Source organism: Macrobrachium nipponense, chromosome 16 (genome assembly GCF_015104395.2).
Source record: "Macrobrachium nipponense isolate FS-2020 chromosome 16, ASM1510439v2, whole genome shotgun sequence".
NCBI classification, from domain to species: domain Eukaryota; kingdom Metazoa; phylum Arthropoda; class Malacostraca; order Decapoda; family Palaemonidae; genus Macrobrachium; species Macrobrachium nipponense.
The window spans coordinates 19,790,861-19,809,655 of record NC_087209.1 but is presented as its reverse complement, the minus strand read 5'-3'; the positions used below and the strand labels follow the sequence as shown (position 1 = coordinate 19,809,655).

The 18,795-nt window shown below is 36.0% G+C and overlaps 1 protein-coding gene across 1 annotated transcript in view; it reads left to right on the top strand.

Annotated features, from left to right (window-relative positions):
• LOC135195591 (F-box/WD repeat-containing protein 7-like) overlaps positions 1-18,054 on the top strand; it is a 67,063-nt gene extending 49,009 nt beyond the window's left edge. The window contains 3 exon segments of the mRNA XM_064221907.1: positions 4,949-5,174; positions 5,334-5,544; positions 9,069-18,054. Of these exon segments, the coding sequence (XP_064077977.1) occupies positions 4,949-5,174; positions 5,334-5,544; positions 9,069-9,343 (712 nt within the window). The 3' untranslated portion in view covers positions 9,344-18,054.
• The last annotated feature ends 741 nt before the right edge of the window (positions 18,055-18,795 follow it).

Below are 18,795 nucleotides of genomic sequence, written 5' to 3'. Positions count from 1 at the left end.
GGAATTTCCTAGGAAGGACTACGCTTAAAGGGATTGTTAAGACAACACCTACTTAGCTTCTAGATTTATCGAAGTCTTGTTTCGCTTAAATATGCATTCATAAGAACTTCCTGAAGTTCGATAATAATTTTAGAAGATTCCTTTATTGAATGGAGTAGCTGGCAACTCTGGAAGAGTAAGGCCAGACGGCTAACGGAGACTGCTATCGCATAATCGCTTAGACCAACGCAGTACCATGTAGGTGTCGGTCATGATTGGTCGGTGACATGTCTCTCTCTTGCGGGATGGAATAACTAACCGTGTCTCTCCCCTACAATCGCGGTTTTAGCCTCGGATTGAGGGGATAGTTAAGCAAACATAAATAAAATATTGTCTGCCTTTTGCTAAGAAGCTTTCAATAAGAAAGATATTACAACATTTCAATGCTGTTTACCGTAGGTAACATTATTAAAGGATTCTAACGCAGCGGAACTCTATCTTATATAATGCTCTCATGCTTACGAAAGCATGGCTTATTAGAGTACATGCTTAGTGAGAAGATGAATGTAGTAGAGAAAACACTTTAAGACTATGGTATGGTCAAGTCTTATGCACATACCGAGGTTAACTACAGAATTCCTAGTATCCTTACAAAGTTTTCCTAGATTAATGCTGTTTACCACAATGTGACAGTATTATAAAGGATTCTAATACGGCAGAGCACGATATAATATAATTCTCTCATCCTTTCGAGAAACGCACACAACCTTTTTAGAATCGGATATTGCTCAAGAGAAGATGGGTGAGTCGGATGGGAAACATTCTCTTAGTGGCAGAAGTTGTTTCCCTGAATGGACTATACTACGTATATAAAAGTTTTTTCCTACTAAGAACGGAATTAACATGTGAAGGATGTCGAGTACCATAAAGGCACAGATGTTCTGGCACATAACCTAAAAAGAACTAGAAGGAAGCGCCAGCCTGGTGCAAATTGCACCAGAAGCGCCAGCCTGGCGCAATGCGCCAGAAGCACCATCCAAGATATTTTCTCGTTTTAGCGAGTTATTAACCTAAGAGTCCAGTAGCCTCTCGGACAGCAGGCTCGATAACGGCAAGATTCGTTCCTGATTTCGTTACCCATTTAATCGGAAAGGGGTCGTTTACAAGGAATGATAAAATGATTTATTTTAATCACTTAGGCCAATTCCACGACTCTCTCATATCGCAAAGAGCATAGAGAATCTCTTTTTTCGCCCCTGTTCGCATTAACAAAAGAGAACCTATTTGGGAACAGACACGGAACGTAACGATACTTAAGAGGTTCGATGCAAAATTTTGCATGTCCGTGAGAACCTTATCGATCGAAGATAATAACTGTTAACGTATGTCTAACATTTATTGAAAAGAGTTGTGAGAACCTGTGGAAAGTCTTCTTCATAGATCTCTTCGCAAGGTAGAAGACGAACAGGCTTCCTATAGACTGCTTCCTTTTCCTCGAACCAAGAGAGGTAGCAATATACGACTTCTTCAATTTAAAGAAGGGTAATAAACTTTAGTATTTTTTTCCCCTAGTTATAAATTCTTAACAGATATTAAGATAAATGGGCGTCAAAGGAAGAGAGGATGAATGCCTCATTATGGCCTTAGAGAGGTTGGATTCACAGAAGTCACGTTCTTCTCACAGCATGTTTCGTAAGGCTTTTCCAAGAGTATCTGGATATTCTATCAGAATCTATTATAAATAGACCTGAAAAACCTCTCCACTCTGAGTCTGTCCGCGTGCAGACTGACCAGAAGTGGATATGAATGAGAGGATTTTTCAAGGTAAATGACAATAGTCATGGCTAAGACATAGAATTGCTGCAGATCGTGCTAGATGGAATGAGGAAACTGTCCTTTTCCGATACCTCTGTGAACCACATAGCAAGGTTTTTTCTTCACTTTCAGAGGGAAGAATCACCTATGTATATATCTGCTATCAAAGAACGCAGTAAAAGGCTATACTCTGTCTCTACAAGGGGAATTAGAGATAACAGAGGATTAAGATCTTCGGGATCTTATACGATACCGCAATACGACAAGAGTAGGATATCATGTACTTCGAATGGGATCTTTTTGTGGCCACAGATTCCGTGTTCCGACAAAATGGAACTGCTCCTCATCAAACTTCTTTGAGAAAGTTTATGAAGGAATTCTTTGTTTCTCTTAGCCCTAAATGACCAAGAAGACAAGTGAATTTTTTGTGCATTGGAATCTCACATCAGATTCAATGGAGACTCGGCAATGGGTTCTTGCCAGCATAGTATGTCTGGCAAAAGAACTAAAACCCTCTATTCCTGACGCAACGCTTTCAGATAGAAGTTTCGTTGCCCAGGCAGGGTACTTACATTTTCATCTACAGAAGAAGAGATGGTTTAAACGTTTGCCTACAGAGTCTTCGGGGTTCGATGAGGGCTCGAAATGCTTCCCAGAAGGTATTCAGAAGGATACAATAAGAGCTAGAAATCAGGGTTCCGCCCAATTTCAGCTTGGAGTCTCCTTCGACTTCCAGACTCCTTCCCTTCCTTCGGGCAAGGATAGGGAAGATTCTGCAACGAGGAACCTCATCAACATGTAAGAAGAGATCTCGTTAGCAAAGGAAGTATTCACGAAGGATCCTCCTCGGAGGAAGACACTTCTCTCTCGTATTGTTAGATATCCTGTCGTCTACTGGATGTAGCTGACTACAATCACCTCCCCTTGCCAGGGGCCAAAAGCTCAAAGGGGAAGAATTTCTTCCACCCTTCTCCAGTCTCCTGATAAACTATGTGGTTGTTCAGGACTCTCGGACAATGTAGCGCCAGCCAGGCGCCAAATGCCAATACAGGCGAAAAACGCCAGAGGCGTACAGTTCCAAGGAACTCTATGGTCGGATACTGAGAAGGAGCGGGCCTCCAACCTGGCGCAAATTTGCCAGAGGCGAACAAATCGGACAGATATAAGAGTGTCCGATGTGGACATTGCCAGACAGCCTAGAGACTCTTCCAAGCTCGAAGCTCCAGCAAGTGTGGAGGAGCCAAGCCAGGCTCTAGAAGCCAGCCAGGCGCCATCTAGGTGCAAGGCTCCTTCAAGGCTAGACTCCAGTCAGGATTGAGGATCCATCCAGGCGCAAGGCTCCTTCCAGTAAAGAGAAACCTAAAGCTCTGTCATGTAAGAGGGCTAGTCCCCATTGATATGATACAGGTAAGGCTCTGCCATGTAAGTGGGTCAGCCCCCATTGGCACGATCCGAGAAGGCTCTGTCGTGTAAGCGGGCTAGCCCCCATTGACATGATCCAGAAGGGTTTGTCAGTCATAGGTCCCTACCTCGCTGAAACTCTTGAGGCATGCAGACTCATAGACAGTAATCATGAAGTCTTCTGCCAGGCTCCAGGCACCTTCCAGGCGCAAGGCGCCAGCCAGACGCAAGGCTCCAGCCAGGCGCTAGGCGCCTGCCAGGCACGAAGCGCTAGCCAGGCTCCAGGCTTCACCCAGAAGAGATCTATATCAAAGAATGCCCTGGCCTTCTTTGAGACAATGTGATCTAAGCACTTGATAAGTGCATTGATGATTCCTTCAAACAGCTGAGAATTAAAAGCGCATGAAGTGCGAGCTTTTCCGAATTCTTGTTCTTTCCTTAACAATATGTCATAAGGACATATTAGCTGTCACATACGGGAGATGCAACTCTGTGTTGACTTCCCATTATCCGAAGGATGTCAAGATAACGTACGAGAGATCCTTCTCTCTTGGTTGATACGTATCTGCGGATACATTGCTGGGATAGGGAGCCGATACTGATCCTTAACTAGTGAGTTAAATTTTATTTAACGTCGTGTTTTTTCTTTGGGTTGTTTGAAAGGAGTTTGGGGATAACTCTTTTCAACTTAAGCACTAACCTTCGTGTTAGGATCAGGTGATCGGGATCGGTGTTGTGCTCCTTAATTATGCCACTAGGCATAGGCGTATTGTCATGTAAGAGGCTCTGTCGAGTAAATGGATAAGACCCCATCGACAGACCCACAAGAACTCTTAGCCATAGGTCACATCCTCACTGAGGCTCTTGAGGCGAAGCAGATTCCTAGGCATTAGCCATGGAATCTTCCGCCTGAAAAAGTAGGAACCAAGGTTTTATTTATTTATTACCTACAACGTATGTTGTTTACCTGCCTATTCAGTAAATAGTTGTCTCTTACCCACCACCAAGGGTGTCAATCAGCTAAGTATATATCTGCCGGGGAAGTTGCATGTACAAAAATGATATTGTTAGAATACAATAAAGTTTTGTACATACTTACCCGGCAGATATATACGATGAATGGCCCACCCAGCCTCCCCTCAGGAGACAGGTGGAAGAGAAAATCTGGTTCTAGAACGGGAATGGTTCCTATTCCTGCCACCCAGCGGCAGGGGGGTAGATCACCTGACCTACCTGCAGCGTGTGCCGCGAAATTCGAATTTCTGTCGGACGTCAGAGACATAAGCTAAGTATATATCTGCCGGGTAAGTATGTACAAAACTTTATTGTATTCTAACAATATCATTTTTCATTTATTATTATGATTCTTAATTAGTTCAAGACCACATTTTTTCTTAAATGAATGAATAATAAGAATGTAAGACAATGAAAAAAGAAAGTTGGATTACTAGGTAGGCAAGGAATTTTTAACACCATTAAGGGTGTGGTTGCAGTGTAAGGTACATGTTAATTATTATTATTAATAGGGCTTAGCTTTTCCAGACCTCTGAGTCTCAAGTAGACTCTTCTCGGGCTGGTTAAAGTACATGTTAAGCATTAAACCCCATCCTATAGTGTGTTCATCCATCATTAAATTGGAGGTTAGGTTGTTACACAAGAGTTAATCATAAATATCCTTAACATCCCTGAAAATGGCTCCCCAGTTTACTAACCTAAATAGTGTTCTTTGCTCATTTATTCATTGGTTTTACAGAGTTGTCAGTGGTTCCAGAGATGCCACACTTCGAGTATGGGATGTTGCTAGTGGGGCCTGTGAACATGTTCTTGTTGGGCATGTTGCGGCTGTGCGATGCGTGCAATACAACGGTCGTCTGGTAGTATCTGGGGCATACGATTATATGGTAAAAGTATGGAATCCAGATAGAGAAGAGTGCTTACATACATTACAGGGGCATACAAATAGAGTTTATTCTTTACAGGTAATTCCACTGATTTTTGTTGTGAAGTATTCATTATTTTAAATCAGTTTAATAACTTGGTATGAGGCCTTACAGTGATCACCTATCTTCATGAATGCTAAACTTTAATGAACATACTTGATATACTAGTTGAAATAACACCAACTTACATACTTTCAGTTTGATGGTTTGCATGTAGTTAGTGGATCTCTCGACACCAGCATCAGAGTTTGGGATGTGGAGACTGGTCAGTGTCGTCATACTCTAATGGGCCACCAGTCTCTCACATCTGGCATGGAACTCAAGAACAACATATTAATATCTGGCAATGCTGACTCCACTGTTAAAGTATGGGACATCGTGTCAGGCCAGTGTCTACAAACGCTTTCAGGTTAGTATGGTTGCTACTGCTGTATATAGTTTTTTTTTTCCACTCTTTGCTGCTGACATGTATTTTCCCAATCATTAATCACTGAAGTCAAATTACTATTATTGATGTATATCATATTTTAGTACCATTATTTGACTTTAAGATAATTTTGGCAGTTGAAATCAGTTGTAAAAGTCATTATGAAACCAACAACAGAGTCCAGTCTGTCTGATGTCATTGGTATTTTTCACCTTGTCTTTAATTGCCAGCAAGCTTAGGGGACTTGATTTTGCATTTGGTCTTTCATCCAAATGATTAACAAGTTCTCAAATCTCGGATATTACCCCTTCACACCTCTGTCATTATCATTTCAGCTTTCATTTTAGTGCTGGCTTTTGTGTTTGTTTTTATACTGTCAGCATCCATTACAGTGTTATTCACATTGGTGAAACAGTTCATGTGCAGTGTGAGATAGATATCGACCTCTATAATGTCATATTATTTATACTTTTTTTTTCCCCTAGATCATTGCTGTGTGCTTACGAAAAGGATCTTCCTTTCCACTAGATGGTGTTTTCCACCAACCATTGTAGATAAATTGCCACACATGCTGCATACAATACAGACACTAAAAACATCCCAAGAATTACATGTTTTCACTTTTTTTGTCAGAATGTTAGAATGTTCCTTTTGGCAAGGAAACCCACATAGATGCAAATCATGTCTTATCAAATTTTAAATGTATACTTAGTTTATTCATGTCTTGTACAGTTGTCTAGTGCCCATCATGTGCTCATTCTCTATTCTCTCCTGATCCTTGCCATTGATCGATGTATTACGGCTAAAATTTGCCACTTCTTAGACTTAAGATCATTTTCCCAACATACCCCAGCTTGAATATGTTTGTTAAACTACTTGATTTCCTCTGTTGTTTTTATTGGTAATTTTACCAATGAAATGCTCTTTACCACAAGCCCAACAGGTCTCCTTTTCACTTTCACTCTGTCTTTTCCATACTGGCTCCACAGTCGAGTAATAATTCCAGTTAACAGAAATATTCTGTCTCTTAAGACATGCTCATTTTCACCCTTAGTTTTCCTGTGCTGCATGTGACAAGCATCAAGTCCACGTTCACCATTTAATTAGCAGTCCAATTTACCTCTTACAATATTATTTGTTGCGTGCATTACAAGGTTTTTAATAGCGTTATATGTCGCTGCCATCCTATGGCCACCGTGCACATTGTACATATTCCTTTCTATGCCTTCCAGTCACCCTAATCCAGGTTTTCTTTGCATTGATTTACAAACTTTTTTTTTGTATTCCAACTTTTCTACACTGTAAATAGTTGAAAACATAAAATGTATATACGTATGCAGTATCATGATAACATATTTAAGTGTAAAGCTCAACTTTCTTTGTTCATGTAAATTCCTCTTCTGGAAGAATAACATATCTTGAAATTACTAAACTGGTGGTGAACCACTGATAACTTTTTGATCAAAGATGTTATGAATAATTATGCATCACCCTTCTCACATAAGAGCCAGTGGTCTGTTTTGAGTCAGTAAATATGGATAGGTAGTATAAAATTTCCTCCAGGAATAGAACTACCTCCTTAATGGATAAGGCATAAGGTACAAATTTTTTCGCCCTGAAAATACTTATCACTATAATATACCTTAAAACAACAAGAAATACAGTAGTATAACCAAAAGATGCAGGGGTCCACTATGCAATAAGTGTATACACAAAGGGGTTGAAATGTTTGTTAGATGTGGGATGATCAGCTATACATATTCCTTGCCTGACAGTGGAACTGTTTTCTCTGCAGAATTGTGAGAAGAAGCCGTTAAGATTTAATATTGAAATTTTACTATCAGAGAAATATGTAATTTTCAGCAACAGTAGTATTGCTATCGAAACATTTCAAAATTCTGATTAAAAAACTAACCTTGCAGAACAACTTTAATGTATTATCTTTACATGTTATGTGAAGATGGTAAAAATGGGGAAATATATTGGATTTCTGCCATGTAGATATAAGATTCATCATCTTTTACCCCTTTTAATCCGTGGGTCTGTTATTGTCTCCTGGGAGCCATATACTTCTGGTTGATCCCTATTGTCTCGACTTTCCCTAGAAAACCTTTCCATTCTTCCCAGTCTGTTTTCATATAGGCCTACTGGACTTCCGCACTTTTAATTTACTTGTTTTATGTTAATTTACCTTCATATATTTATAAATTCCAAGCTCGCAGAAGCTCTCCCATTCGTTGATACTATATATATATATATATATATATATATATATATATATATATATAGTATATATATATATATATATATATATATATATATATATATATATATATATATGTGTGTGTGTGTTTATATCAGCTATTTCATTTATTATCTTTATAATATAATATAGTCCCTCATTTCTTTCCATGACGAGTATTCATTTCATAACATTTTTCTATACAGACTTAGTTCCAGCTTTGCCATTTACTCGGGATATGTTATTGTTTTGGTCTTCATTTTTGTATATGTTGTTATCATCAAAATACAAGATTCATTTGCATGAATACCATACCCAACAAAAAGTATCTATTTGTGTTTTACAGTCTTCTTAAGGGTTTGTAAAAAAAAAATAGATGATTATTTGGGTCATGAATGTCATATAGTAGTGATAATAATAATAGACAAGAATACCAAGACTATATATAGATGTATTACAACTGCATGTTAGATATACAACTTTTAAGTAACAATTCTTCATTTATATAAGTAAATTGAATTTGGGAACTGAAAAAAAAATATTTGTATTAAGAACGGAATGGTATACCAGCCCAGCATGAAGGACAATTTAATTAAGCAAGTACATTTCCCAGTAGGGGGTTTGATCCCGGCTATACGACGTCTTTATCCCTTAAGGTCAGCTTAACACGTGAGATAAGAACTGGCAGCACTAGAAAATTTTTTTGCCACATTTAAGAAGAAACGTGTTTTCTGTTGTTAAAAGCTAGAAAATTACAAGGGCTTTTGCTAATCGGCAAAAATTAATCAGAAACCAATTATATATGCATTGTATAACTTAAGTTGCCTTCATATACCTTATAACATGAATGGGAATATTTGATTTGGCATCGCCAGTAACCGCTGATGTCACATCCTTTTCGCCATCAGGGAACTGATAGGGTACAGCAAAGTTAATTTTGCTAAAAGTAACTGTAATTTACATAGCACATTTTTGTAATATGCTGTAAGGCATCAATTCATCTTACAAGATCATGTAGTAATATAATACAGAAGGTAACGTAAAGGGACTTGCACCTACAAGATTATTGTTACATGACTGAATTGAATTGAATATTTTGCCATAATTTTTGCTGTTATAAATTACATTATTAACAACCCAGTAACATTTGCTTAAGTAGAATTGGTATTTCAAATTTACTCCATTAAGGAATTAATCATTTATATTAGAAGTAACTGAATAGGTTAGTTTTGAAATAATTTTTAATTAATTTTCTACTTTACAGGTCCTAATAAACATCGATCAGCCGTGACGTGTTTGCAGTTCAATAATAAATTTGTTGTTACATCATCTGACGATGGCACAGTGAAATTGTGGGATGTGCGAACGGGAGAATTTATAAGAAACTTGGTGGCTCTTGAATCCGGGGGTTCAGGTGGGGTAGTGTGGCGTATTCGAGCGTCAGATACCAAACTTGTGTGTGCAGTTGGAAGTCGAAATGGAACTGAAGAGACAAAACTTCTTGTGTTAGACTTTGATGTGGCGGAAAACCTCAAGTGATACATGGGTAAATTAGTGCTTGATGACTGTGTCCTGTCCATGTATACTTATAAAGTTCAAATTGACATTATGTTGACTGTGCTGCCATGTAACGTCAATCTTAACCTCAGTCTTAGTTTCTATGGTTTGTGAGTTGGACAGTATTTTTGATGACTAACACTTCCCTTGGTGCTAATTCTATACAGCTGTGGTCCTTTAGAGAAGCGCTAGGACCATGCTACACATACAATATTATCTGCCAACTTTTATAGTCACCACCATGACCATATAATAAATCGTGGCTCTTCTTTGCGTCTTTCCTCACTGTTAATTTTTTCTTTCATTCCTGTGTTTACTGATGAAGAAAAACATCACAAATGAGTAGTATCTTTTTTGGTTGTGGCTGTGGTAATATTTTTAACAGGATGTTTATTTTTAAGGACACGTTTTGCAAGTAACTTGTTCAGAATGCTTATTGGTTGAAAAGTACTGTGGTATTTGTTGTACTTGATATTTGGAGTTCTTAATCTGTGGTAAAATTGTTAGTTGAGGATCTCAAAACTGGTTTCATAATTAATTGAAAATGGTAAAAAATTTCTACAGCGTTGGTAATGAATAATTCCATGAATTTGTGCATTATATCACTCCTTACTTTCATTTTTTCTTATGTAGCTTAAGTATGAGGAACGTGTTTTTATACATTTAGAAAATTTTATTTTCTTTTGTTATATATATATGGAATTAAGATCTGATTTATATCCTGTTAGACTGCTGTGCTGTACACTGGTCTTTCATTTGTGTATCTTGGGAGTTCATTTTTACATTTAGTTCAGTAATTAAATAGGACATCACTGGATATTATGAAAATAGAGAATGAAGATACAAAAGTTAAGTGTTCTAGGATTTGTATTATATTCTCAAGTGCAAATGTTTTTTTTTCCTTTATTAGTCTCCTTTGGGTAATGTCTGACTCTTGGTTCATGTAAGGCCCTCCACCATGATGTTACCTAATTACTTTTTCCCAATTGGCTTTTGCTCAAATGTTAATTTCCAGAAAGTTTCATAACCGAGTTATCTTTTGTGGCTGAGTGGTGTTCAGTGTGGGTCCACTCTTTATACCTAGACATTCCAGAACTCGATTGTTTTTCATTTGTAATAGGTTAGATCTGATTCCTTTTTCTTTAGAGATATCAGAAGTTTTGATGAATCCAAGAATAAAAGATTTTTTTCTAGTATGAAAGGCAGTTCTCTCTCGTGTCAGCAAAATTGTTCCGCCATGTTGTTTAGTTTACAGTTGTGAGGCATTCACTTGGTATGTAAATAAGGAAACATAAAGAGAAAGCCCAACACTAAATGAAGTTAAACTTAATCAAGTTCAGATCCTAAAATTAGATTTATATTCAGATGATGTGGTATATATTTTTTTCTTTTTGTGTTAGACAAATTTTTGAAGCCCATGCTTTTTTTGTGTCTGGAAGAAAGTTTTAAGAAGGTAAAAATAATAATTGTCTCATTACTACCAGAAGCCTTTGTGCATCACAGGCACCTGACTGTGTTTATGCTGATGCTGCCACTGACTTCAAGCTTGCAGTTATTCAGTTATGTTGGTGTGCTTCCTTTCTAAATTAGGGATTTCTTAATACAGTATGTAGTGCACCTTGTAGCTCTCTGGGCTTCATTAATAATAATGATTTCACTTGCTGTTCAAATGTTCGTCCTGCACTCAAGCTTTTTCTTTTTCACAAAAACTTAATGAAAGGCATTTTTTCTGCATATAGAAAGGGAATAGATCCTTTTTTCAATGTCAAAGACTCAGAATTTGATTAGATTTTTCTTTTATGTCCTGTTCAACATAATTGAAAAATTTGTGTAAATCAAATATCAATACAATTTATATGTTAAAGGTTCTTCAAGTAATGAAAACATTGTTTAAATGTCTTGAGCCCCAAGAATTACCTTATTTTCTCATAGTATGATATCAGTTCTCTATAAACATGAAGAGGTTCGGCAAATTCCAGAAATTTCATAACCTGCAGTAGAGGGCTTTTCAGTTTCTAGGTCCTTGTAAATGGCTTTTATTTGTCTGTCTTTGTCTGTTGCTATATTTCTAAAACATTTAATGAGAGAGTTTTTATTTTTTTAGAATTTTTTGTATATCTGTGACACTTGTCAACAGTTTAATGTATGATCAGTAACTATTAAATACAATGTAAAGGGGAAGCTCTTAAATCATGAGGTATTTATGTTTATGCATAAGGAGAAAATTAAATTGTATCCTTGTAGTTCCATTTTCATGTTCATGGTAAATTCCAGTAATAGAAAATGATGACTAGGCAAGTCTTACAGAATTAAAAGGCCTCAGAGAAAATATCCAGAGCATGCCAAAAGAAGTAAAAGAGCAAAATGTGTGAATTAATGGTGTGGAGTTGCATCATACATTACTCCCCATCTTGTGTTGTAAAGTTTGTCAAAACTAAAAAATAGATTTCATATATATCGAAGTCAGCATCAGTTGTATGAAACTGGGTAATTGGTAAGACATTTTAAGAGCGGGGATCCTTGAATTTTACATCATAGTTATTTTTAACATCCAAATTTTGCTCTATTTAAACACTATATATTGGAAACTGTATGTTGTTGGAAGTGTTTTTATCCATTGCTTTTGATGAACTGTCAGTGTGGCAGTTGTTGCCATTATGATGAAATTGTGATAATAGCTACATCCATTAGGTGGACAGCAAATGTGAAAGTGACAGATATTAGTGAAGTATACCATATAGATTGTATGTAAGCAAAAATTTTTTCTATGTTATGCGTGAACAAATGTCTTGTCTATTGTGTTCAATAATAATAGAATACTTTGCTGAGTAAGACAAATCTCAGACATGTAAGCAGTGAAGTTTTTGAGATGAAGAAGGAAAGGGAGGTTATTCATTCAGTGGTATTTTTACCACAAGATTAGAATTCCAAAGTCAAGTATGACAATATTGAAAAGTGTTTAGTTGCAACACAGTCCAGTGATCTATTTCATTTACAGGAGTTTAGAATTTTGATGTCTTGCGTTTTTTCTCATAATTCAAGTTTGGATATTTTATATGCATTTTTTCTGCAATGCAGATGCCATTTATAATATGTTTTGTGTTTGTGTGGTCTGGTAAAACTGGTTACTCCATAACATGTTTTTAAGTTTTACTAGTGAAGGTACGAAGTTGAGGAAAAAGAAAAAAAAAAGCTTTATATCATATTCTCCATTGTTGCTGTGGCTATCCGTAGCAATTTATTCCAGAGTTTTTGTATCTGTGATGACTAATTATATATCCATTAGTCCTAATGTTAAACTGAAGGGCATATTTCTTATTCTCCAGTATGTAAGGGGGACTAGGGGGGGATGGGATGGGCGAATATCTCTCGTTGTGAGACGTAGCTAGGTCTAGTCTGCCATTCGTAAGTTGAGGTCCTCATTGTTGATATTTATTCTCATGATATTCACGGTCAAATTTGTAATTTTCCACTGATGTAGTTTGGACCTTTTCCTCAGCAGGTGTATAGTAATTCTTTGGTAGGGTAACATATTTTATAGTACTTAATGGCTTAGTGCCTGGTTTGCAGGTCATCCTGTGAAACTTGTTTTGGTGGATGGTGCAGTGAGCAAAGTGAAGTTCTGATTAGTTCCGATTCGTCATACATTAGTTTAAGCAAATTAGTTTAATTCTGTTTATTTCAATTAAAATCTTATGGGTTAGTCATAAAGAAAGTTTGTGTTTACAGTATCTATGGAAATAAGCAAGGCTATTTTGGTGATGCAAACAAGTAATGAAATGATCTGTGCAGATATTTACAACACATATCCAATTTAGTCACATTTTATATCAGAATCATTGCAGAATTGGAATTTCTTACTAGCTTAGATCATTTTAGCATTAACCCACCAAATTTGAGAAGGTTGATACCAGTAGATAAGTCCAGTAATATTTGAAAAATATTTTTCTTAAGGATTCATGCCACAACACTTCCAAAAAGTTTTTAGAATTCTGATTTCCATTGTATTTTATTTATCTTTCATGTGAATATCAAGACAATACTGAATTAAAAATTTAATTTTTAACCAAGTAGTATATTCAACTTTGAATTCACTTATCAGTTCACATCATTGATTTTTTAGATGAATTATTTGCATTTTATATAATTTCAAATAAAACTATTGCCATGCTGGATACAGCCTTTTCCTATGAAAGTACAGTAGTAGCAGTAATGTGAATGTAATCTTCTAAAGCTGTTATAGTTATTGTATTTTCTGAAAATCATGAGTCAGTGCAATTTAAGCTATGGAATACGTAATCACTATACCCTTTTTTTTTTAATCAGATGTATCAGAGATGCTGAGGAATTGGTTGAAATTGCAGTGATGGTATTATACTGTACAGTATATAGATCTATACATATGATTTTTTTAAGGTTATGTTTCATTTTCATTACTGACAAAAATTAGTGAGATGGTTAAGAGGTGTTGGATTAGTGCAACTCACAGTTACTTTTTTTATATATATTTTACTGCTCAGTCACAGGTGAATTTGATATGCGACGAACAGGAGGTGCATTTTCCCAATTCTATTTTTAGTGTTGAGCAAATTTATTTAGTAGTAGTGAAGGATCATTTGGCCTGCAGGAGGAGGAACTATTTCAGCACTCAGGGACACCATTTTCATTTCATCTCGGTTAATTAGGTAAGACAAAGAACATGGGTGGTCAAAATAGCTATTAACCTAGGTCTTGGGATTCCTTTTCTGGACTAGTCAGTGTCAAAGCATCAACCTACAAGAGGAAAGGAGGATTGTATTAGTTGATGTTACAGTTTACAGTGAAAGCTCGTACATATTGGCAATAAACTCTGCGTAGGTTGATTTTTGCTCATCTTACTTCAGACAGTGTATCTTTATATTCCCCTCAGTAACTGTTGTCAATTACATAGCCGTCCATTGCTTACAGTATCCAGCTTTATTTGCTTTCTGTAAAAGACCAGTAAAATCCATGAAAAGGACTAGCCTAGGGAGTAGATATGTATGAGCAGATACACGAGCATTAAGTGAATAAGAATCACAATATGGAATTGGAAATGCTTTTCAGAGAATTAAGTGTTGTCTAATAGAATATAGTCCAGTGTACTGTAAAGCTTTTCCAATTTTTTATTTTTTGTTTGTCATGAAGAAGTTCATTTAGGTGTGGTGGTTCATTATAGAATCATGTCCAGGTCACAATTCACTGTGGGATCACTAGTTGAAAACCTCATGACATCTCTGGTTTGGGCATTTTGAAGGATTGATTTGGAATTGTTACAATAACTTTCTTGCATTGGAATGTAACCTAGATTGCTCAAACAGTTTTTCTTTGAACATGACATAATATTTATGTATGCATGTATGTACATTGTTACATGACTTGAGAAAGGAACAGAAGCAGCCAATATTGTAAATGAGAAAACATCAGAAAACCAAAAAAATGGTGCTGAAATGCCAGCTGATGTATTTTTTCTTTGTTCCAACTCTCTCTTGTCATATGAATATTGTATATATGTGTATGTATTAAGGCAAGTAACCCTGTAATTCCTGTAGATTTTATATCAAATAATTGCATCAGGTGCGATTTCAAGCCATGACCTTTGCTCACATAAACCAGTTATAATCCACAGAACTTCCAAGAGTTCAGAAGTAGGAAAGGATTTTAAACGATCATATTGCCCATGTATAGTATAGGTCATGGTTTCAGATCCCATGTGGGGCAGAAAACAAAATTGGATTTACATTTACAGTGTGAGGGTTGGATGCTTTTTAACTGTGTATGTATACTTTTTATAACATGTAATTGTATTGCTCGAAGTCACAGAGTGGAGTACATTCAGCAGTATTATCTAATAAGTTTTTTTTATTTATGCTTAGATTTGTTATTTTTCTAGAGATGTTATTGACAGCAGCCATTAGAAAGAATGACATTGTGATAGAGACAATCCCATGACCTTCTCTTTGACAGTCAGAGATTCAATTAGATTTCATAACCTTGAGCTTCAGAGCCAACAATTTTAGGGGGGGTTTGGCTGGTCGAAGTAAATATATATGATGATGATAATTTAAAACTTATTTCATCCTACAGTAGATTGAAACGTAGATTGCATATCTCAACCAGTTTCAGTCTGAACATGTAAATGAGATGTTAAGGACTGAAAGAAAAGAAAAAAGTTTTAGATAAAGATAGGGATTGAAAAATGAAAAATATTTTAGTGTATGTTTACTGTATCCTTTACTGTGATTTGTAGAAGTGTATTTTTATGTACACAATGATGTGTAGCCTTTTGTGAAATAAATTTGCATTTTTTAAAAACAATTGCTTTTGGTTTGGTTGCAAGATACACAAATACTTTATTGTCCACAAATATACTAAATACTTTTATTTTCCACAAAATACTAAATACTTTTATTGTCCATAAGTACTGTACACTGACGTTCATACATAGACAAGTAAAATAAGCCCTAGATATTGCATGTTTATTCCGAGTTCTAGTCATGTGAAGGGGATTGTCCAATACAGTGAGATATTGGGTTTGTTAGTATCTGTTAGGGATGAAATTTTAGGTATTCATATAGTATATAACTAGGTTCATTAATGATGAATACGAGTATGTTCAAATAACATATTGGCTCACCAGATGAAATCTGTGCTTCCCTCCTCCCCCCAGAAAGGAAAGGGGCAGGGTTTTAAAGTATCCTAGTTAATCTGGAATGATGATGATCAGGTAGAAGTATTTTGTTTGTAGATTATGCCATGCAGCAACTCAATTTTGCCTTTGGGCACATCTTTTGTGTTAGATAACTGTTTGTATAATGAGCCTGTGTCACTCCTTTACTGAAAAGTTTGTAAAAAATGAATGAATCATGTCATGACAAAAACATCTCTGGTTTTTAGTTGTTGTAATATGACTATCTTCTTGAGTACCTTGGTTTGATGTTTGGGAAACATTCAAGGTTTGTGTTCTTGTTTAAGAAATTGTTTTCAAGCATTTTACACTTACTGACTACATCTGGCTTATTTTCATTTATGTGTTGCTGTACTTTTAATGGTTTAGGCATAGATTTTATCTACTCAGGGTTTGTATGTGTATGTGGCTGCTGTCAGGTTTAATTTTTTTTTTTTTTTTTGGAGGGGGGGGGGGTTGCAGCCGTGAGGGAGGGTTAAAGAGCAAATTTTATTATGGTAGAGAAGTTACTTCTCTATTCATGACTTTGTTGCCAAAAAATATCCCTATACATTGCTCTTGGTGACAAATGAAACACATGAAGGATATATTTAAGATTTTCTTGTGAAATGTGAAAATTAGGAATAACATTGGATGTCTCTGAATGTACTTCTGCATATAACAACTGTACTACTCTTTGTACTATTCTAAGCATAAAGACACATTGAGAACTTTTCTACTGTAGATTTAGGTTCATTTGTTCTATGACACGTCATGAGGACGGCAAATATTCTACCACAAATGTTGGGCCTCGCTTTCTTGACATTTCACTGTTTCATATATTATTGATCACCTGTACAATTTAAAACACAGGAAGATTGCTGTCGGGTTTTCTGAGGCTTAGAAAAATTATGCGATAAGTAGATGCGCTTAGTCAGAGAAGAGTTGGCCACATTGAATTATTGGTTAGTTTGGCATTCATGTTTTTTTCCACCTCCATGTTTGTTACATAGCTTATCCCGAGTTAGGTTTGTGGTTCGATATTGAAATTGAAAACAGCTGTGTTGTTACTATAAGACATGGCTCCTCTTCTCTGCTTGTCAGTGATCCCCCCTCTTCTTCATCCTGTCATCCTTTTGAGATTAGGGTTTGTGTAATGATTCTTGAAAAAGAAAATGAAAACAAGTCTGCAGAATGTTGTTGGGTTTAGGGGATATTTTTAAAGAAATCCTGTATAGCAAGTTGTCATCTCAGTAGTATACATTTACAGTAGGACGAATTGTTTATTTTGTAACTATTTTTTCATATAAGATTAGCTGCTTTTTTTCAAATTATTTTAGCCTCGGCCTGAGTTCTTCATTGGGTATGTGAATGGATTTGGGCCTGAGTGAGTGTGTGAGAACAGGGAGAATATGAGATGTATGTGTGGAAACATTTATGTGGGTTGCAGTGCAAAGGCAAATACCTAACTGAAGTTCCTGGGAATACATTAGCTAAAGCATATTTATGTAAATTTATTTTTCCATCATTGAGTAAAATTATTTTTTACATTGTTAATAGATTACAAAGTATAAAGATCATCATAATGTATATTGTGGAATGAACATTAAAGTGTCAATTCAGTTTTCCCCCCAAGATAAAAAGGAAAGAAGTACTGAAAACTTGATGAAGTAAATGTTGCCATAGGGATGGTTTCAAATCAAAAGCAAAAGTTAATAGTTTCCATTTCAACTTATGAATAATTTTTGGTCATTGTGTCTGTGGAAATTGTATTATCATGGCATACCTTATATCTTCTTTGTACAGTAGCCAGTTTTTTTATAAAAATGTAAACTTAAAAAAAAAATGTTTTCAATAGGTGAAGCCTCTTGTAGCCTGTCATTGAGTGAGGATGGATGTAGTTGGTTATCGTATGGATGTCTTTTGCATGGAAGTTAGAGCAGCAACCATGCTACATTGTGGAAAATGTTTCCAACATGAAATGTGATTAATAAACTTTTTAATACAATGCCCTTGTATTATTTTCCTAGATAAAGTTGTGATCAAAAGTATGTCACTTTTCAGTTGGTTCTCTTCCATGCGTTTGTAGATATACCGTTTGTGAAAGGAAGGTGGTGGTTGTAGACATTTTTCTGTGTAATCATACATTTTTTATATTTGAACTGCTCAAGTGATGTATTAAATGTAGCATCTCACAGTAGCATGACCTAGGAGGACATACTTAACCCAGGGTAATCTTCAGCTAACTACAAGCTACAAATAGAGGAGTTGCAAAAAGGAGGCCTCATTGATATTTTGTAGGCAATACTTAAGGCTCTTTGTAGCGTACCTTCGGCCCCCAGCTGCAACCCCTTTGTTTCTTTTACTGTACCTCCATTCGTATTCTCTTTCCGCCCTCTCTTAATAATGGATTCATAATGCAGTTGTGAAGTTATCCTCCTGTTACACCTTTTACTGTCAGTTTCTGTTTCACCACTGAATGACCTCATAGGTCCCATTGCTTGGCATTTGGCTTAAGTTCTATATTCAATTAAACTCATTGAAATGTGCATTTATGTGTTTTAGATCTTGCTGGCAACAGCAGAATCAGGGAAAGAAATCTTGTAAATATTTCAGATGTGGATGAGAGAATTAAATAATAATGGCACGAAACCAAGTTTGTAGCCTGAAAGGAAGCTTAGATGATGATCAGGATTGGAATATGAAATGAGAAATTTGTTGTGTTCAAAATGTATAACAAAACATAACA